Source organism: Suncus etruscus, chromosome 19 (assembly GCF_024139225.1).
Source record: "Suncus etruscus isolate mSunEtr1 chromosome 19, mSunEtr1.pri.cur, whole genome shotgun sequence".
NCBI classification, from domain to species: Eukaryota; Metazoa; Chordata; class Mammalia; order Eulipotyphla; family Soricidae; genus Suncus; species Suncus etruscus.
In genome coordinates this window covers 31,296,267-31,318,311 of record NC_064866.1, presented here as the reverse complement: position 1 = coordinate 31,318,311, position 22,045 = coordinate 31,296,267, and the positions used below count along the sequence as shown (strand labels likewise).

The following is a 22,045-nucleotide window of genomic DNA, read 5'->3' as shown; positions in this document are numbered from 1 at the left end:
TAAAGACATTAAAGCTAACTGATGTGTGGCAAAAGGAAAAATGTCTCAAATAATCTGTAATTCCAGTACATGAAAGGAACTTTAAATTATGACCTCAAAAAAATTTTTTGAGGTGGTGCACACCCAATGGTGCTCATGGTCTATTCCTGGCTCTGTTCCTGGAGTCACTCTCTGTACCATATGCAGTTACAGAGATCTATTGAACCAGGGCCAACACAAGGACTATATGTGATGCTGAGGATGAAACCGGGATTGGTTGCATGCAAAGCAAACACCTTAACTTATCCTATATTATCTCTCCAGCCCCTCAAAGTGTTTTTTATGGCTCTTTGAAAAAAATATATGAAGGATAACCAGAGAGATTATACAGCAAGTAGGGCAATTGCCTGGCACATAACCAACCCTATATTTGATCTCTGGTATCCCATATGGTTGCCCCAAACCTGCCATGAGTAATTTCCCCTGATAGGGCCCCAAAGTCAATATATTTATATATGTGTGTATATAGAGAGCATATGACATAAATATGAATTCTTGCTGTCCTGAGTTTTCATATATACGTGGAATATTTACTTAATGTATAGTAACAGATAATATGCATTTATTTATATGTAAATCCACTAGTACCTGGAATGTAAGCATATGAGATATAAGTGTATGAGATATAAGCATATATTATATAAATATAATAATGTTATATATTAAATAAATATATTACATCTATTCCAGGTGCATTTGATATCTAGTCCCAGGATGATTTATGACTACGGGGGGATGGGGAGATTCTTTAGGGGTTTACCAAGTGTATAGCATGCCAAACAGACTTCATTTCATGTTGTTGGAAGAACAAGTTGCTTGTGATTCCAGCACAAACAGAATATAATGTAATTCCAACAAAGCAGCTGGACTTGTCATGGTATTAGTCAGAAACGTTCCACTCATAGTCCAGGCAGAAAGGCTGGTTACTGGCTCCCTTCACAGAAAGACCCAGCAGTAGCTCTCCATGCCAAAGGAAGAGCCGAAGAGGCCCAGAGTCTCCAGGGAGCAGAGGCTGAACTCACTTGGCCAGGGCTTTTCAGGCCCTCCCTTCCCAGCTGACTTCACTTCTTTCTGTGGGAGGGAAGACTACCAGCAGCCCCCACATTCTAATGTTACCAAATTAGCACTCCTGTAGAAAAAGAAGGCTGCTTTTTCCTCATTGCAGTTCCCCAGAACAATTCTTTTGTTCTTTCTTTTCTTTCTTTTTTGTTTTATGTTTTGTGTTTGTTTTTTTGGGTCATGCTCAGGGGTTACTCCTGGCTCTGCACTCAGAAATCATTCCTGGCAGGCTGGGGGTACCATATGGGATGCCGGGAATCATATCCAGGTCTGTTCCAGGTTGGCTACATGCAAGGCAAAAACGCCCTACTGCTTTGCTATCTCTCCAGCCCCAAAACAATTCTATCTTTATTGGTTACATTTCTGGACTGCATGACAATTTTCATTGATACTGCTTTGTTACAACAAGCATGAAATAAATAAGACTAAGGTCCAGGATTGTGACTCAGTGTTAGAACACATGTCTATCTTAAGTGCAGAGGCCTAGGATCTGATCAATACCGCTCACCAACAACATTATAAAATTTGTATAAACTGACTACTGCTCATTTAATTTTTCTTCTGCTTTTGTTTGTTTCCTGGTCCTATGACTAAAAATTAGATATAGTCAACATTTTTGTTCATAAGTCTTATCTCTTCCTTTGATGAGGATGATATTCTTGAAGTAGAATTTTTAGACCAAAGGTTTTTAAAAATACTTGGTCTCAATACATGTTGCTCTGTGACTTTCAAGAAAGAGCTGTGTTTTACAATACAACAATGAGTGTTATGATTGAGCTGGAGAGAGAGCACCCTATCTTGCATGCAACTGACCTGGTTTATGTCCTTAGTACCACATATGGTACCTCAAGCCAAACTAGAGGTGATCTGTGAGCACAGGTAGAAACAAGTTCTGAGCACCACCTGGTGTGGAAAAAATACATATGTATGTGTGTATGTAATATGTAATATACGTAAATATATAAATTTATATAGGGCCCAAGAGTTAGCACCTCGGGTAGGGAGTTTCCCTTGCATGCAATTGACCCAAGTTTGATTCCTGGCATCCCATAGGGTCCCTCAAGCCTTATCATTCCTCCAACTTCCTGCCTATGCCACCTGGAAAGGGAGACCTCCCACAGCTCTGAGAGATCTGTGGTTGGTAATTTAAGGGGTTGCCTGAGGGGGGAGGGGTAGAGGAAGAGTTAGAGAGAGATCTGACAGCATAGATGGAGGGGAGGAAGAAAGAGGCTGTTTAGCTTAGAAAACATGTGAGATATGCACATGGCGATTAGAGCCTTGTAAATAAAGCTGATGTCTTCTGAAATCTGACTGCTGTGGATCATTTCCTCACCATTACCCTGATATCTATAGACCCACCAGGCTGTAGGGGCTGCAGGTGCCGGGCTGGGCTGAGAAAGGCCCTATCCATCCATGCACCACAAGGACTATATAATTAATAATTAATACAATATGCCAGGAGTGAATTCTGAGAGCAGTTCTAAGAGTAACTCCTGAGTGCCGTGGGGTATGGCCAAAAGCCAACCCCCCACAAATAATAAGTATATGAACTGGAGTGATAATACAACAGGTAGGGTATTTTTCTTGCACATGGCCAACCAGGATTCAGTCCCTAACACCTATGTCAAGCCAAGAGAGATCCCTGAGCTCAGAGCCAGGAGTAAGCACTGATCAATGCTGGTATGGCCTCAAAACAAAAATAAATGAATGCATACATAGAAAGTAAAAATTTGAGGCTAGAGAGATATTTCAAACAACTAAGTATATGCTTTCTGTTTTCTTGTTTTTGTTTTTTGGGTCACACCTGATTGCGCTCTGGAGTTACTCCTGGCTCTGTGCTCAAAAATCCGCTCCTGGTAGATTCGCAGGACCATATGGGATGCTAGGGATCTTGCTTCATGCAAGACAAACTCTCTACCCACTGTGCTGTGGCTCTGCTCCAAAGCATCTGCTTTACATGCTGGTTCAAGCAGTGCTGGAAGTAATCCCTGAACAGTAAATCAGATTTACTGCCCAGTAATCCAAACCCTTCCAAACTATCCCAAATAATAAAAATTAAAGGCAAAACGAAGCAAGTTATTTTAATTTGTACAAATGGGTTATGAATTTCCCATGTTTGATCATCTTAATACCAAACAGGAACATGTCAGCATGGACTTTGGGAACTTGGTGAAGGGGGGGATTAGTCCTCTGTTGTGAATGGGTTGTGAATGGGGGGATTAATTTGGGATAAAATGCAAGACTATTAGCACTTGTTTTTTTTCCTCAGGTTTTTTTTTTTTTGGGGGGGGGGTACTACTAGCTCTGATATCTCTCTCTCTCTCTCTCCTCTTCCCTTCTCCTCTTCCCTTCTCTCCTCCCCTCCCCTCCCCTCCCCTCCCCTCCCCTCCCCTCCCCTCCCCTCCCCTCCTCTCCTCTCCTCTCCTCTCCTCTTCTCTCTCCCACTCCACATCCACCGGTGCTCAGTACTTAATCCTGGCTCTGCTCTCAGGTATCACTCCTGGCAGTGCTGGGGATCCAAATGAGAGACTAGGGATAGATCCTGGTTGGTCACTTGCAAGGCATGCACCTTGCATGCAACTTACTTCAAACCCGTACTTAGAGGGTTTGAGAAGGGGTGTAGTGGTTCTAACACCCTCTCTATTTTTTTTTTTTTTGGTTTGTTAGGTTGGGGCCATACCCAACAATACTCAGGAGTTACTCCTAGATCTGTGCTCAGGAATAATTCCAGTGATGCTCTGGGAGATCATGTCGGATGCTGAGAATTGGACCCAGGTAAGCCAAGTGCAAGGCAAGCACCCTATCCCCCACTGTACAATCTCTCCAGCCCCAATTCTGACCATCATATGGTATTATACTCTGGGCTGTGAGTCACACCTGACATGAAAAAAAATGGAGAACTAGAAGTCTATTTGAGGAATGCTGACATCGAGAAAAAAGTCTGAAGAACACATCAGAAAATAATGACATACATATCATCCTAGCTTACTTCCTGGAAGACCTTTCTCCCTTCCTGGCAGAGTCCTCAAACAAGATCTGGGAAGGATCAGTTCTGAAAGAGGTGTCTGTCTTATAGGGCAAGTCAACATCCATATCATCAGTATCCAGGTTTTATCTCTAGGAGGGATGGCGAAGGGGCTGGAATAATAGCAAAACAGGTAGGTTATTGGCTTTGCAGGCAGCTGACCAGAGTTTGATCTCTGGCATTCCATATGGTCCCTTGAGCCTCCAGGAGTAACTTCTGGGTACAGAGCCAGTAGTGACCCTAGAGTACTGCTAGTTGTGGTCTGTTGTATATGAAGACATCAATAAATAAATAAATAAACTTAGAGAGTAGCCAGAGTGATAGCACAGCGGTAGTGCATTTGCCTTAGCAGGCTGCCAACCAGGATGGACCCGAGTTCGATCCCATAGGTTCCCAGAGCCTGCCAGGAGCGATTTCTGAGCTTAGAGACAGGGGTAAGAGACCATCAATGCCGGGTGTGGCCAAAACAAACAAAAATTTAGCTAGAGAGTTGATAGTCCCCTGGAGTGTGGTGGAAAGAGAAGATTTAAGGACTCTGAATTTGAATGACCTGAATGCAGGCATCAGCAAAGAAAAACTTGCTGATAAGGATAAGGGCCCTGTATTCACTCATTTGTCAGTCCTCTCACCCAGAGGAAAACAATCCAAAGACTATGCATTAGCTTCTTCCTTTCACACATTCCCTTTCAGCCTTAGGCTTGATTTGCATTAGATAGATATCTTCTCTTCCCATGTTGATTGTGCCCGAACAATAAATATTATGCCTGAAGGATATTTAGGGCTCTCAGTACATGAGGCTGGGCTCCCATGGCTTAGTCTATGATGTCTGTATTGTTTTCTTTTCTTTCTTTGATTGTGCCCGAACAATAAATATTATGCCTGAAGGATACTTAGGGCTCTCAGTACATGAGGCTGGGCTCCCATGGCTTTGTCTATGATGTCTGTATTGTTTTCTTTTCTTTCTTTTTTTTTTTTTTGGGGGGGGGAGGGTTGGGCCACACCAGGCAGTGCTCACGGGTTACTCCTGGCTCTGTACTCAGAAATCGCTCCTGGCAGTCTGGGGAACCAGGTGGGATGCTGGAGATTGAACCCGGGTCAGTCCCAGGTCAGCAGCCCTACAGCAAACACCCTACAGCTGTGCTATCACTCCCTGGCTCTTTCCTTAATCACTTTCAAATTGCAGTTTCAGGTGGAGAGATAGTAAAATGTGAGTTCAGCCAGGAGTGATCCCAGGATGCAAAGCCAGGAATAAGCCCTGAGCACTGACAGATGTGCTGTCCGCCCTCCCAAACCCCAAACTGCAGCCTTCCTTTTGGACTAGAGAAAAAGCTCAACCCAGGAGGCTTGGTTCTATTTCAGGTATTTCAAATGAGCCCCAAGGCATACATAGCCCCAAAGTAAAAATAAATGAAATTCCAATTTTTTCTACTTTTTCTTTGTATCACTCTTTATTATATTATATTTTATATTGTTTATGTAGCTTGTCTTCTTGCATTATAACTTAAGTTTCATGAGGCTACTTTTGCTTTTTGCCTCATCAACAGTGTTTAGAATAATGTTTGCATTTCTGCAATGCTCACTCAATATTTAACTAATGTCAAATTAAGTAAACATAATTATCCAAATCAATAAAAAAAAGCATTTTCGCTAGGGCGCCTCTCACGTTCTGACATTCGGGCAGGCATTTTATGTTAATTTTGCAAGGGTAGCAAAACACAGAGCACTAACTAGATGTGCAGACATGAAGGTCCCTTGGGGGGTATGCATATTCTAGTTAACTTAAATACATTAGGAAATCCCCGTACTATCTCTCCCACCCTACAATCTTTTTTTTTTTTTTGGGGGGGGGGGGTTTGGGCCACACCTGGCGGTGCTCAGGGGTTACTCCTGGCTGTCTGCTCAGAAATAGCTCCTGGCAGACACGGGGGACCATATGGGACACCGGGATTTGAACCAACCACCTTTGGTCCTGGATCGGCTGCTTGCAAGGCAAACGCCGCTGTGCTATTTCTCCGGGCCCCCACCCTACAATCTTAAAAAAATAAATCAATACAGTGGACGAAGCAGTGGCACAAGAAGAAGGACTTTGCCTTGCACGCGCTGACCTAGGACAGACCACAGTTCTATCCCCCGAGGTCCCATATAGTCCCACAAGCCAGGAGTGATTTATGAGCACAAAGCCAGGAGTAACCCCTGAGTGTCACAGGTTGTGGCCCCCCAAAAAAAAAAACAAAAAATAGGGGGAGGGGGAAAAATAGAATAAAATAGGAGCTGGAGATATAGCATGAAGGTAAGGTGTTTGCCTCTCACACAGAAGGTCAGTGGTTCGAATCCCGGCGTCCCATATGGTCCCCTGAGCCTGCCAGGAGCGTTATCTGAGCTTGGAGCCAGGAGTAACCCTTGAGCACTGCCGGGTGTGACCCCCCCAAAATAAAGATAGCATGGAGGTAGAGCGTTTACCTTGCATGCAGAAGGATGGTGGTTCGAATCCCGGCACCCCATATGGTCCCCAAGCCTGCCAAAAAGCGATTTCTGAGCCTAGAGCCAGGAGGAACCCCTGAGCGCTGCCGGGTGTGATCCCCCCCCAAAAAAAATCAAAAATAAAAATGAGAGTAAAAATAAATTAAAAATAATAATAAAATTAAAATAATAAACAATCAAAAATAAAAATAAAAAATAATCAAAAATAAAAATGATGAAAAATTAAAATAATCAAGAATAAAAATAATCAAAATGGTAATAAAATAATAATCAAAAAAATCAAAAATAAAAATGAGAATCAAATATACAAAATAATCAAAAATAAAAATAATAATCAAAAAATCAAAAATAAGAATCAAATATACAAAATAATCAAAGATAAAAATAATAATCAAAAAATCAAAAATAATCAAAAATAAAAAATAGCCAAAAAATAAGAAATAATCAAAAATAAAAAAATCAAATAAATAAATCAAAAGAAATAATCAAAATAATCAAAAATGTAAAAACATAAAGAGCTCAATCCAAGTCCGCCAAGAACAGAGAGCCCTTGCCAGATTTGCTTTTGAATCCCTCCTGGCGGGAAACTTTGCCCCGGAGCTGGAGACCGGAGGCGTGGGCGGAGCCTCATCCGCTTCCAGCCAATCAGAAGCAGGCAGGCCAGAGCCTCTCCCTTGCCCCGCCCCTCCCCGCCCCTCCCGTCCTCGGCGCTCCACGCGCCAAAATTCCAAACAGTCATCGCATCGCCGCCAACATCTCCCTCCGCCGAGGTGCGCGAGCCGGAACTACCTGGCGAAAAAGAAGCGCCGTGCCGCTCGCCCCGCCCCTCGCGTCGCCTCACTTCCTGGTCCAGCTCGCGCCGGGCCGGGGCCAAGGCGGGCGTGGGCGTGGCCTGCGGCGGCGGGGGCGTGGCCAGCGGGCGGAGGGATCCCGAGCGCGCGCGTCGAGTGGCGCCAGAATTCGGAGCGTGCGCCCGGACCTCCGCGCTTTCCTGTCCGGGCGGCGCGACGAAGATGGTGGTGCTCCGCAGCTCGGACGCGCAGAGCCACTCCGCCCACTCGCTGGACCTGTCGAGCGACTACCTCAGCCTCAAGCAGGACGGACGCAGGCGGCTTCGCTCCGCCGGCGCCCCCGACCCGCCGCCTCCGCGCCCCGCCGATGCCGATGCCGCCGCCGCCGCCGAGGTGAGTAACGGCCGGGACGGGGTCCGGGGGACGTTTAGGGCGACGTGTCACCTCGGGCGGGGTGTGGGGAAGGGAGCCGGGCCTGCACCCCGGGGGTCACCGGAAGGGAGGAAGGAAGGAGGAAAGGGAAGGCGGCTGCAGCTCCCCACAGAAAAGGGGGGTACGTGCACTTGAGCGGCGTCACCCCACTTTGGGGACCCCCCATGTCCCCCGTCAGCTCGCAGGTAAGTGAGGTGGATGCAACGGAAGAGGAGTCACTCCACTCTTGACAGCTCCAACTCCTCCTCGGCCTCCCAGACACAGCGCAGGCCAGGGGGCTGCAGCCCCCCAGAAGAAAGAGGGGTACGTGCCCTTGAGAGACATCACCCCGTCTTGAGAACTCCAACTCCTCCTCCTCCTCCTCCTCCTCCTCCTCACGGGCCTCCCAGACCGAGCAAGCAAGCATGGAGTGGAGGTTGTCAATAGGGCGTCTGCCTTGCTTGTTGCACAAGGACCGGGGGATTCGAACCCCGACAGTCCCATAGGGTCTGTCTATGACAAGCCTGCCAGGAGGAAACACTCCCCTGAGCGCCGCCAGGGGTGACCCCCAAATCAAAAGAGCTCCAACTGAGGGGCCGGACATATCACAGATCGCATGGAGGTAGGTGAGGGCTTTTGCCTTGCATGCAGAAGGACCGGGGATTCGAACTCCGACAATCCCATAGGGCCTCTCTATGAGGAGCCTGCCAGGAGGAAACGCTCACCCCCTGAGCGCTGCTCATAAAACCAACATAAAACCAAACAAGAACTCTCCTCGCAATGTGAATGAATGAGGGAAGGAGAAATGCCGTCTGGCCCTGGCTGGGGTTGGGTGGGGAGGAGGGAGACCAGGGAGGGGTCGGAGGAGAACCCGCCATCCCGGGTCCCCCCCAGTCGCCCCGTACACACACACACACACACACACACACACCCAGGGTCCCAGCTGAAGCTGCGCGTTGGCTGACTAACTTCACACACACACACACACACACACACACACACACACACACACACACACCCAGGGTCCCAGCTGAAGCTGCGCGTTGGCTGACTAACTTCACACACACACACACACACACACACACACACACACACACACACACACACACACACACACACACACACACACACACCAGGGTCCCAGCTGAAGCTGCGCGTTGGCTGACTAACTTAACTCGGAAGCCCATTTGCAGGGCGATGAGTGGGAGATTTTAAGTGGGCTCTTAAGGGCGACACACACACACACCCTCCCTCCTTCCCTCCAGGTACACACACACAGACACACACACCCCCACACACCCAAGTACACTCCCCCCAGGTTCTTGGAAACGGCACACACACACACACACACACAAAACTTCTTAACCCAGGGCCAAAGTTAAGATACCCCCCCAGCACACACAAACACACAAAACTTCCAGGTTCTTGGAAAAGCCATAACTCAATCCCCAAGTGGAGTGCCCTCGATAAATTGGGCCACACACACACACACACCCTTCCCACAAAGTGTATTTTTTGGTTTTTTATTTTTGCTGGGTTGCTTTGTTTGGTTTTGGGGTCTGGGGGATCTTATGGATGCCCTGACCTCTGTATAAGAGCTTAAGCCCACCAGGTTTATTAAAAGGAAAAGTGCAGTTTCGTGCTCCTAATCCCATTCGGTCTGGCAGTTGTCACGCAGCATTTGAGAACTGGGATTCCCACTGGTGTTGAGTTAGAGCCGAGCAACCTAGGGGACTGGCATCCACCATGTCATACGCATGCTGGGCGGCTGGCCCTCTTGAGAAGCCTCTGCTAAGACTGTCACATTCATTAATGGGCTCATGGCCATTGCCTTGTTATCTTGCAGCCCAAGGCCCAGGGCCTACTTATTTTTTTTTTTTTTTTTTTTATCTTTTAAGGGGCTGACCTTGGAAACCTCAATCTTAGAAGAGAGCCCAGGACTTGCAGGAATGTTTAGAATCTAGCACGGAGACTACTAGAACTTAGCCCCCCCTCCGCAGCTGCTAAGAGGAGACAGAAGGCCTCTTTTAGTCCGACCTCTGCCTACCCAAGCTGTGGAGAGCAGAGCAGGTAGAGAGAGCAGAGCAGGTAGAGCTGAGTGTGCTTGTTGCAGAAGGTTAGAGAGGCAGAGGAAGCTGTGAGTGCATCAAGAAATGAGGGCCTGGAGAGTGGGGGAGCAGATCTGGTTAGGGACTTGGAAGTCTGAAGGAGCATCATGCCTCTGGGAGGTGGGACGGGGGGGGGGGGGCAGAGGGACCCAGCTTCAGTAGAGGGCAGGAAGTTTTAAATCCCACTGAATCCCCAAGATGGTGACTCAATGAAAATGACCACTTCTTAGTTTTAGAATCTTGTTTCTCGGACCTCTGCAAAAGTTGGTAGTGTTTCATTCAGGGAGAGGAAGCCAGTCACTTCTGAACTGTTCTCCAGTTACTGAGTGACAATGTTTTTGCGGAACTTTTTTCAATATAATTTATTGAATGCTTATGTTGAGGACAATACCAGATCCTGCAATTGTAGTGATGTATTGAACATGAGTAATTGTAGTAACTTAAGACAGCTGTTAGTTTTGAGGCTCATTTTATGAATAATCAAGTCAAGTCTCTAGTTTGCTTTTTCTGAGCCTCCATTTCATGGGTTTTGTTGGTGGTTACTTGGCCCCTAAGGCCCTATGTGCCATATGTTATACTGTTGGCCATTATTGGAGCCTGGGCCATCATTTGGGAACAGTATGGTGGATCAGACTTGTGCATGCAGGGTAAGCACACTAATCCTTTGAGCTGAGCTGTCTTTGTGGTTCAAGTTTCTACCTTTTTATAGGGATGATACTTGATAACCATGCATGTAAAGATAGTATTTGAACTCTTTGCATGTAGCTGGAAAATATAGTTACTACCTGTTAAGATCAGAGTCTATTTTAATGAATGGTCTATTCCCCTGGCCAGAAGCTTTAGAAGAATCATGATTGGCTCTTCAATTTTTCAGTTGTCCTTTGAAATATTCAGAATCTGTCTACTCTTGTTATACCACCCCAAACATGATTGCCATATTGGGATCAAGTCATTATCTCGCCTCAATTATAAAAATAGATTTTGACTATGACTTTGGGGAAATAAAGGACTGGAGTGCAAACCTGGTGTTGAGTGAAATCTCAAGACACCCTGTGCTCCCAAGTGGTGTTGCTTCTAGCACTGGTGACCCCAGCACTACTTGGCAAGACTCCCAAATATTCTGGCTAGTTTTCTAATTTTCAACCTTACATGTATGATTAGCGCCTGCTTCTCCAGTTGTCAGTTCTCAATTTTAGAATATTATTTTTCTTGTCACACCCAGCAGCGCTCAGGGGTTACTCATGGCTCTAGGCTCAGAAATTGCTCCTGGCAGGCTCGGGGGACGATATGGGATGCTGGGATTCAAACCACTGTCCTTCTGCACACAAGGCAAAACATCCTACCTCCATGCTTTCTCTCCAGCCCTCTTTCATCTTTTTTTTTTTTTTTTTTTTGGTTTTTGGTTTTTGGGTCACACCCAGCAGTGCTCAGGGTTTTACTCCTTGCTTTATGCTCAGAAATCGCTCCTGGCAAGCTTGGGGACCATACGGGATGCGGGGTTTCGAACCAACGTCATTCTGCATGCAAGGGAAATGCCCTACCTCCATGCTATCTCTCCGGCCCCTTTGAATTGTCTTTTGTGTGTGTGTGTGGTTTTTCCATCACACCTGGCAGTGCTCAGAGGATACTCCGGGCTCCATGCTTAGATATTGCTCCTGGCAGGCACAGGGGACCATATGGGACCCCGGGATTCGAACTGATGACCTTCTGCATGAAAGGCAAAGCGCCTTACCTCCATGCTATCTCTCCGGCCCCTCAATTGTCTTTTAACTTGATTGGGTTTCCTTTAAATTTGTTGAAAGTAAAGATTTGGAAACAGCCTAATAAGGAAAAAGATTTATTGCCTAGCTTAATCATTCCATTTTGGTTTTGTTGTTGTTTTCTGAGGTCACACCCAGCGGCACTCGGATTACTCCTGGCTCTGTGCTCAGAAATCGCTCCTGGCAGGCACAGGAGACCATATGAGATGCGGGATTCGAACCACCTTCCATCCTGGATTGGCTGCTTGCAAGGCAAACAAACGCCTTACCGCTGTGCTATCTCTTCGGCCCCTAATTATTCAGTTTCTTAATACCTACCCTACATAGGGTTTTTCTTCTGAAGGTTTTAATGCCTGGAGTCCATACAGTTTTAAAATTATATCCCTAATCCATAGCAGATGAGTATTAAGAAAAACTGCACATGGTAGATGTCCACCATGAACTGGAGAGATATAGTGAGTAGCATGCTTGAATTGCACATGGTTGACCCAGGTTCGATTCCAATCTCCCATTTGGTCCCCACTGAGAATAAATCCTAACCACCAATGGGTATGACCCCAAAACCATAACAAACCCCAAAACAATCAAACAAAAACCCACTTCATTGAGTTAGTACGGGGCTTAAGACTTGCCTTGAATACTGTAAACTCCAATTTATACCCTGTAGCTGCATATGGTCCTCTAAGCACTGCCAGAAGTGATAGCTGAGTGATAGCTGGGAATAAGCCCTGGGCATTGCCAGGTATGCCCTCTAAACAAAAATAAAACACCACCTACCTGTAGGAATTTTTTTCCAAATAGTTTTTATATGAACATATACACTGACCAAGGTAGTATCTGTAGTTGTACATCACTTAATATGCATCTGGAGTGTATAAAATATCTTAATATTATTTTTTGGTTTTTTTTTTGGGGGGGGCCACACCCGGTGATGCTAAGAGTTACTCCTGGCTATGTGCTCAGAAATCACTCCCAAGACCATTTGGATGCTGGGGGATCGAACCGCAGTCTGTCCTAGGCTAGCGCAGGCAAGGCAGACGCCTTAGCACTTGCCACTGCTCTGGCCCCTTAATATTTTTTGAGATAATTTTTTCTGCACCACAGCAAGTGGTACTCAGGGGCTACAATTGTCTCTGCGTGGGCACTCTGGTATGCTCAAATTTGAGTCATTTACATGCAAGTGAAGTGCCCCCTACTTGCTGTAATATCTGACTTCAACAATAGCTCTTTTCTGGCATCCAAAATTGATAATCCTTTTCTTTTAAGGTTCCTAATAGTATTATATCCAGACAGTGGTGTATTTACTGTGTGAATTACTGCAGTTTTTTCTTATCATTTCAAACTTAACTGTCAACTGCTTATTATGAAATACAGTTATAAATTATCAATAATTTTATTAACCATTTTATATATGCTGTGGCACTCAGATGATTTTTTTCCTAGATTATTTGGTTGTAAGGCAGGTATAGTTTGCACAAAACAATTGTAACAAACTTGTCATCAGATAAAAATCTTAATAGTTCATCTTTGGAATTCTAACTAAAGGAACATTTGATTTTTTTTTTTAAAGGATGGATCTTCAGTTAAGAACACCTACCACGAGACACGTGCTTTAAGATCTTTGAGAAAAAATGCACAGAATTCTTCAGATTCTAGTATTGATAAGAATATGAAAATAACAGAAAAACATATTAATGACAGGCATTTTACAAGGTAATTAAAATTATTTTTAGCTCAATTTAGAATTTGCTTTAAAGTTTAAGCATATTCTTGCATTAAGCAAGAATTCTTGTTTAAGCATTCATTAAATCCAGTAAAATGTAGTTTATTTTAAATTAATTCATTCCAAGTATTACGTTAACCATTAACCTGTATTCTATATCACCTAAGTTTCTTTTTTTTTTTAATTTTTTTATTTTGAATTATGAGATCACCTAAGTTTCTTTCATTTGAGTAAATCACTAAATATTTCTAAAAAAAAAACACAACCTATATAAAATCAGATTTGCTTTTATTTGTTTAAAGGTGGTATTTGTGAAATAATACACCTATATGGTGTTGTGTCAAGTATTATAAAGCCTTTATTTAAAATAGTAATTTCAGGCCTGGAGAGAGAGCACAGCGGCATTTGCCTTGCAAGCAGCTGATCCAGGACCAAAGGTGGTTGGCTCAAATCCTGGCGTCCCATATGGTCCCCCGTGCCTGCCAGGAGCTATTTCTGAGCAGACAGCCAGGAGTAACCCCTGAGCACCGCTGGGTGTGGCCCAAAAACAAAAACAAAAAAAAATAGTAATTTCTTATTTTTGCATTATATTTGATCAAATTTTTAATTAGCCTTGAGTCATTTATAAATTTTTGTATGTTTGTGTACCTCTAAAGTAATACTTACAAAGAAGGCAGAGTATGTTTTCATCTGCTTTGTTTTGACTTATCTAATGAGATACATATTTAGATTTTGTTATCAAGAACTCTAAGGTAGATTCACTTATTCACTCTTCACTTATTTACATTTTTTGGATTCTATCTCGTAGTCCTCAATCCTTACTCCTTGCAGTGCTAGGGGGACTTAAATGTAGAATTTTGTTTGTTTATTTGTTTGTTTTTGGGCCACACCTGGTGAGGCTCAGGGATTACTCTAGGCTATGGGCTTAGAAATCACTCCTGGCTCAGGGACCTTATGGAACTCCAGGGATCAAACCAAGATCTGTCCTGGGTCAGCTTCCTGGGAAGCAAGCACCCTACCACTGCGCTACCACTCTGGCCCTGTTGTTTTAGAGATAACAAGTAGGAACTGCCAGAATTGTTCTAAGCACAACTGAACTACATCTCTACCAGTGATATATGAGGGTTTCAATTGCTTAGTCTCCTCCAGAATACTTGTTATGACTTTTTTTTAATTTTATTGAGATCATTGTGCATTATACCTCCACCATAGTTCCCAGCATGCATCCCATATCTCCATTAGCACCCTGGTCTACTAGTGTAGCTTGTTATAGTTTGGGTCTCCCTTTTTTTTTTTTTTTTTTGGCCACACCTGGTGATGCTCCGGTTACTCCTGGCTATGCGTTAAGAAATTGGTCCGTCCTTAGGCTAGCGCGGGCAAGTCAGGCACCTTATGCCTGCACCACTGCTCTGATCCCCTAGTTTGGGTCTCTTTATTCTTTTTTGTTCTTTTTGTTGTTGTTGTTGTTGTTTTGTTTGTTTGTTTGTTTTTGGGCCACACCCGTTTGACACTCAGGGGTTACTCCTGGCTATGCGCTCAGAAATCGCTCCTGGCTTGGGGGGACCATATAGGACACCCGGGGATCGAACCACGGTCCGTCCTACGCTAGCGCTTGCAAGGCAGACACCTTACCTCTAGCGCCACCTTCCCGGATCCTGTTGTTGTTTTTTTTTTTAACTACACCCGGCGATGTTCAGGAGCTATTCCTTTGCTCATGACGTCTTCCTGGCATGCTCAGGGGGCCATGTGGGATGCCGGTGACGGAACTCAGTTCGAGCATGTGCAAGGCAAGCACCCTACCTACTGTTCTATCACTCCGGCCCCTGTTTTTTGTTTTTGGGTCACACCTGGCAGCACTCAGGGGCCATTCCTGACTCTACACTCAGAAATCGCTCCTGGCAGGCTCGGGACCATATGTAATGCGGGATTCAAACCACTGTCCTTCTGCATGCAAGACAAATGCCTTTTTTTTTTTTTTTTTGGTTTTTGGTTTTTGATTTTTGGGCCACACCCGGCGGTGCTCAGGGGTTACTCCTGGCTGTCTGCTCAGAAATAGTTCCTGGCAGGCACGGGGAACCATATGGGACACCGGGATTCGAACCAACCACCTTAAGACCTGGATCGGTTGCTTGCAAGGCAAACACTGCTGTGCTATCTCTCTGGGCCCTTTTTTTTTTCTTTTTTCTTTTAAGACAAATGCCTTACTTCCATGCTGTCTCTCCGGCCCCCTCTCTTTATTCTACTGTCATTGACTTTGGCTTGGGTATTTAGATCTGACCCCTTTTTTTTACTACTCAATGCTCTTTTTTTGTTTGTTTGTTTTGTTTTGTTTTGTTTTTGGGTCACACTTGACAGCACTTAGGGGTTACTCCTGGCTCTATGCTCAGAAATCACTCTTGGCAGGCTTGGGGGACCATATGGGATTCCGGGATTCAAACCACCATCCTTCTGCATCTAAAACGCCTTACCGCTGTGCTATCTCTCCAGCCCCATACTCAATACTCTTAAGACCACTTGGCCCCTGAGTTCCATCCACGGTTTTTTTTTCTCAATTTGTAAAAAGATATAGAAATATGGATTCAAGTTCTAAGGATCTATGAAAAAGGCAGGAGCCCCCCCTCTCTAGAAAATATAAATTAAAAAGAGGGAGGCAGGTTTGGCAATATATATATATATATATATATATTGCATAGGTACAGTAAACGTTGGGGAAATTAGAAAGGAAATTTCCTTGGGCTAAAACACAGGGTATCTCCACCCATGAAGCATACTGTCATAAGACTGACCACAGGCTCCATGCATGTTGATTGTCCAACTCCAAGGTCTTTCTTTATGGTCCCAGGAGAAATTCTTTTCAGTTGCAGTGCAGGACAGAAATTCTTATGGTTAGGATGGTGAGAAAAGTCGGCAATTTTTACATTACTGCTGAACCCAAATTGGCTTTTCTCATCAAGACAGAGGTATCAATGATCTAAAGAGCACCAAAGTTGAAAAGGTGCTGCAACATCTTCAGCTTTGACAGATCTTTACCTTTCTTAAGCTCAATAAGTCTTCAATTAACATGCGGAGCCTTATATTGCATGGGGAACCCTTTATAGATACAGCCTATCGAAATAAGGAAAATTGAGCTCCAAAAAAACCAGATCAATAAAACTTACTTTATTCAGTGAATTTTGGAAAAGAGATGAGAGGACAGTACTGTTTTTTAAAGCCTTGTAAAATATTCTTTCTTTTTTCTTTTTTTTTTGGTTTTTGGGCCACACTCAGCTGTGCTCAGGGGTTACTCCTGGCTGTCTGCTCAGAAATAGCTCCTGGCAGGCATGGGGGACCATATGGGACACCAGGATTCGAACCAACCACCTTAGGTCCTGGATCGGCTGCTTACAAGGCAAACGCCTCTGTGCTATATCTCTGGCCCAAATATTCTTTTTAATTTAATATTTTTGTCTCGTTAGGGGGATATCTGACTCACAAATGAACTGTTTATATAAATGACAATGTGGGATATATATATAGTTTAAAGCTAGCAAGTATTCTTTGAAGAAAATTAACCTATCACTAAGAGACATTTGTTCTGTTTAGATAATATTTTTCAAGGATACAGAATCAGTATCCCTGGTGGTATATGTCACAGTCTTATTTTTTGCTTTTTTTTTTTTTTGGTTTTGGGGCCACACCTTGGTGACACACAGGGGTTACTCTTGACTGTATGTTCAGAAATCACTCTTAGCATATGGGATCCCGGAGATTGAACCGAGCGAGGTCCATCCTGGATCACCTGCATGCAAGGCAAACGCCCTACTGCTGCACTATGGCTCCGGCCCCATTTTGCTCAATTCTTAGTTCAGTGTTTTTTGGAGGGGGGTGGTTCACACTCGGTGATGCTCAGGGGTTACTCCTGGCTCTGTGCTCAGAATTGCTCTTGGCAGGCTCAGGGGACCATATGGGATGCCGGGATTCGAACCAGGGTCCATCCTGTGTTGGCCACGTGCAAGGCAAATGCTTTGCCTTTGTGCTATCACTCTGGCCCCCTTAGTTCAGTTTTAACTAAACACTTTGAATACCAACTTAATTTCTGGTTTTAATTCTTTGATTACTTATGTTTTCTCTATTACTGAATTGCACATTGGAGTTCTCTGAATTGTACATAATTTTTAGTCATATTTTATTGTAGCAAGATATTAAGCTATATTTTCAGATTTTAGTTATGAATACTAACTCCATGCTGATTTAGTTTTTAATTTTATAGTGCTGTAAAATATGGAATTGTAAGTTGTCATTTACTTTGAATGATTTAATGTTTTTCTACACAGGCAGTTGGCCAGACAACAGGCTGATAAAAAAAAAGAAGAAAGCAAAGAAGGTAAGAAATGTTAATGTTTCCAAATTTTAAAACAGTTAACTTTTTATTTTTTTTTACAGATATAATGCAGTGCATGCAATAAAGTGCCCATATTTAAAATTGTAAGATTTGTTTTTGATTTAAGTATGCAATGAAACTATTATCCCTAAGTTTGTCATAACTCACTGAGATAACTGAAATCAAGAAGGAATAGATTGGGGGAAAAGGACAGGACATAAGTTTGCTTTATTGCAATTAGGATATAAGTTTATTTTATTCTCATAGGCTCAGGGATTATGATGGGTCATAAAATCCAACTATTCAACAAATGTTTCCCAAACTGAGGTTGCATTTATAGGGGTTACTCCTGGTTCTATGCTCAGAAATCGCTCCTGGCAGGCTCGCAGGACCATATGAGATGCCGGGATTCAAACCACCCACCTTTTGCCTCCATGCTATCTGTCCGGCCCCCTGCATTTATATTCTAAAACTACATTCCAGAGTGCTAATTAAAATCTTGCAAGATTAAGTAGTTCTTTTATGTTTAAAACAAAATAATGGTTTATGCCATACACCAATAAAGGTTTCCTTCTATTTTATTTTCTTTTTTTCTGTTTTATTTTTTACTATTATTATTTATTTATTTGGTTTTTGGGCCACACCCGGTGGTGCTCAGGGGTTACTCCTGGCTGTCTGCTCAGAAATAGCTCCTGGCAGGCACGGGGGACCATATGGGACACCAGGATTCGAATCAACCACCGTTGGTCCTGGATCGGCTGCTTGCAAGGCAAATGCCGCTGTGCTATCTCTCCGGGCCCTTATTATTATTTTTTTTTAGATCAACCCAAAATGTGGGATGAGACACAATATTTATTTCACTTTTTAAAATATAATTACTTTATTTAAGCACCATTGTTAAAAATTGTTCATAGTTGAGTTTCAGACATAGGATGTACACCACCAGTGTGCATTTGCCGCCATCAGTGTCCCCAATTTTCCTCCCACCCACCATTTCCCCACCTGCATCTGAGGCAAGCTGCATTTTACTTCTATTTTCTTTTTTGACACTTTGGTTTGCACTAATGCTAATGAACATGCACATCACGTTATCCCCTTTAAGCACCCAGTACTTATCTAGCCTGCTCATTTCCAACTATCAGTGGATTGTTCACTGACCTTGGGTTCTGAGTGTCCATAAAACAAAACAAAATAAAAGAGCTTCCCTACCCAACCCAATAAAAGTTCTGGTACTGTCTTTACACAAAGTAGTAATAATTGTATTGTTACTTTATATATCTCAGGGTCAGGGCATACTTTTTCCCATCCCTTATCTGCATCGATGGTTGCTGTAAATCCCAAGGTCTTTTAGGGAGTTAGTCAACATAGATGTCTGCTCTTAAATTTCAGGGGATAAGCTTGCAAACTTTTTTGTTTTTGTTTTTGGGCCACAACTGGTGATGCTCTGGGGTTACTCCTGGCTATGTGCTCAGAAATCGCTCCTGGCTTGGAGAGCCATATGGGATGCCGAAATCAAACCACAGTCTGTCCTAGGCTAGGGCACACAAATCAGACGCCTTAGCGCTTGTGCCACTGCTCTGGCCCCAAGCTTGCAAATTATTTTGGGATTTTTGGGTCACACCTGACAGTGTTCAAGGGTTACTCTATGCTCAGAAATTGCCCCCTGCAGGCTCGGGGGACCATATGGGATGCCGGGATTCGAACCAACGTCCTTCTGCATGCAAGGCAAATGCCTTACCGCTGTGCTATCTCTCCGGCCCCCAGCTTGCAAACTTTTATTTTTTTTATTTTTTTATTTTTTTGGTTTTTGGGCCACACCCAGTAACGCTCAGGGGTTACTCCTGGCTATGTGCTCAGAAGTTGCTCCTGGCTTGGGGGACCATATGGGACACCAGGGGATCGAACCGCGGTCCGTCCAAGGCTAGCACAGGCAAGGCAGGCACCTTACCTTTAGCGCCACCGCCCGGCCCCTGCTTGCAAACTTTTAACCTTTACTTGTCCAAGAGTATGTGTATGATGTTTTCTTAGATATTATAGCAGATTATAACCTACTAGTTAAAAGTAAGTAATAGGTCAACTGTAACAAACCATTAATTAAAAGAATCATCATAGTGTGGCTGTCCATCTCTCTACCTATAAGCTTCATTGGGTCCTTTTTTACTCCTTTCTGACTCCTACTTAGTACCTTCTAAGGTTTCAGAGCAACTTCTTGTTTTCTTTTCATAAAGATTAGTTTGTGGGACTGGAGGGATAGCACAGCAGTAAGGCGTTTGCCTTGCACATGGCCGATCTAGGACGAATCTTGGTTTAATCCCTGGCATCCCATATGGTCCTCCGAGCCAGGAGCAATTTCATAAAGATCAGTTTGTGGGGCTGGGCTATTGCTCTACAGTGGGTAGGACATTTGAACACAACTGACCTGTGTTCAGTATTGGGCATCACATATGGTCGACCAAGCACTGCCAGGAGTAATTTCTGAGTGCAGAACCAGAACTAACCCCTGAGCATTGCCTGGTGTGTCCCAAAATCCCCACCCCCAAAAAACAATTACTTTGCATTTTGTAGTTTTCTATGAGTGAGTTTACATATTTGACATTCTTTTTTGGCTTCTTTTGCTCAGAATTACTTTGCATATCAATCATGAAACCATACTTTATTGATGTCTTTGTTGAGTATTCTAGTATATGGATTTTTGTTTCACAGCTTTGTTGTGCTATAACTGGCATAATACTGTATTTATATAAGTAGTATCACTGTTGATTTGGTAGACATATATGAAAACTTATTTCCACCATAGTCTAACTAATACCTACATCATAGTGTTCAATTTCCGTTTTTTGTTGTGATGAGAGCATTTAATACCCATTCTCAGCTGTTTTTAAATACATAGTACAATATTATTAAGCTACATATTAGATCCTCAAACTCATTCATCATATAGCTGTATGTTTCCTACTCTAAAAACTTATTTCTATAGTATAGTGGGTAGGGCATTTCTCTTGCACGTAGCTGACCAGGATTTGATCCTCGGTATCTCATATGGTCCCCCAAGTCTGCCAGGAGTAATTTCTGAGTGCAGAGATAGGAGTAACTCTTTAGCACAAAGTTTGCTTTTGTGGTCCCAAAACCAAAAGAAATAATAAAAAAACAAACCCATAAATTTTCTTTAAACCAGTCCTTGATAACATTTTAGTCTGCTTCTAGTTTTTTCTTTTTTTCTTTTATTTTAGTTTGAGAGTGAGTGGGGTATGTATTTGGGTCTATAGCCAGCAGTACTCAGGGCTTTCTCCTAGCTTTGCACTCAGGGATCACTCCTGATGAGACTCGGGACCTACCATTGTAGTCCCAGGTCAGATATATGGAAGGCAAGTAGTCTACCCATCGTGTTTAGGTGCTTTACCCCATTCATTCACTGATGAATATTTTATTTCGCACTACTTAACATCCTTCCGTTTATTTTTATGCACACAAAGCAATTCAAGTTACTCGGTCATTGAGGACTAGAAATGATCCAACCACGAAACATATGCGTGAAGAAAATGGTGATGTTGAAGTTCGTCGCAGCTGTAGGATTAGAAGTCGTTACAGTTCTGTGAACCAATCTGTGCTATTTGATAAACTGATAACAAAGTAAGTAAACTTACTTAGAACAAGAGGACTATGAAGTAGCAAAATATTTTTGTTGGGAGGGATTGTAAATTTTGATTAGCCTGATTATTTAATATTTTAAGGTTGTGTTAATCATGTAACAAGTATGATATTATGAGTACTTCATAACATAGGTATCTAAATTTTTAGAAATATTTCAGGATTTTTGCTCAAATCAGCGTAGCAATTTAAAATCCCAGCATTAAATAACAATGGCAGAAAAATCAAGTTTAAAAAATGTTACCATTCTTAGTTAATATTTCTATCAATTTTAAGCACTGCTGAAGCTGTTCTCCAAAAGATGGATGACATGAAGAAGAAGTTACGAAGAAAGCGAATGAGAGAGCTTGATGACTTGGGAGTGTTTAATGAACCAGAAGAAGTAAATATAGCCTTCTCTTTTGGATGTTTGGGTTTTTGGGACACACCTAGTAATGCTTAGTGGTTGCTCTTGGCTCTGCATTCAGGAATTACTCCTGGTGGTGACTAGGGGACCATTTGGAATGCTGGTTATCAACCTATGCAAACTATATCAACTCAGTTTAGCCACATGCAAGGCCCAAATGCCTTACAGTAAATATAGTCTCTCATTAAGAAACTCCTCTTTAACCATTCTTTTTTTGTTTTGTTTTGTTTTTTT

At 43.3% G+C, this 22,045-nt stretch overlaps 1 protein-coding gene across 1 annotated transcript in view; it reads left to right on the top strand.

Moving 5' to 3' along the window:
* Positions 1–8,422: 8,422 nt before the first annotated feature.
* The window catches only part of ATAD2 (ATPase family AAA domain containing 2), a 74,463-nt gene continuing 60,840 nt past the window's right edge, over positions 8,423–22,045 (top strand). Inside the window, exons 1-6 of the mRNA XM_049765617.1 lie at positions 8,423–8,428; positions 13,245–13,387; positions 17,711–17,760; positions 20,839–20,844; positions 21,231–21,387; positions 21,682–21,787. Coding sequence (XP_049621574.1) covers positions 8,423–8,428; positions 13,245–13,387; positions 17,711–17,760; positions 20,839–20,844; positions 21,231–21,387; positions 21,682–21,787 — 468 coding nt within the window. The remainder of the gene's footprint in view (positions 8,429–13,244; positions 13,388–17,710; positions 17,761–20,838; positions 20,845–21,230; positions 21,388–21,681; positions 21,788–22,045) is intronic.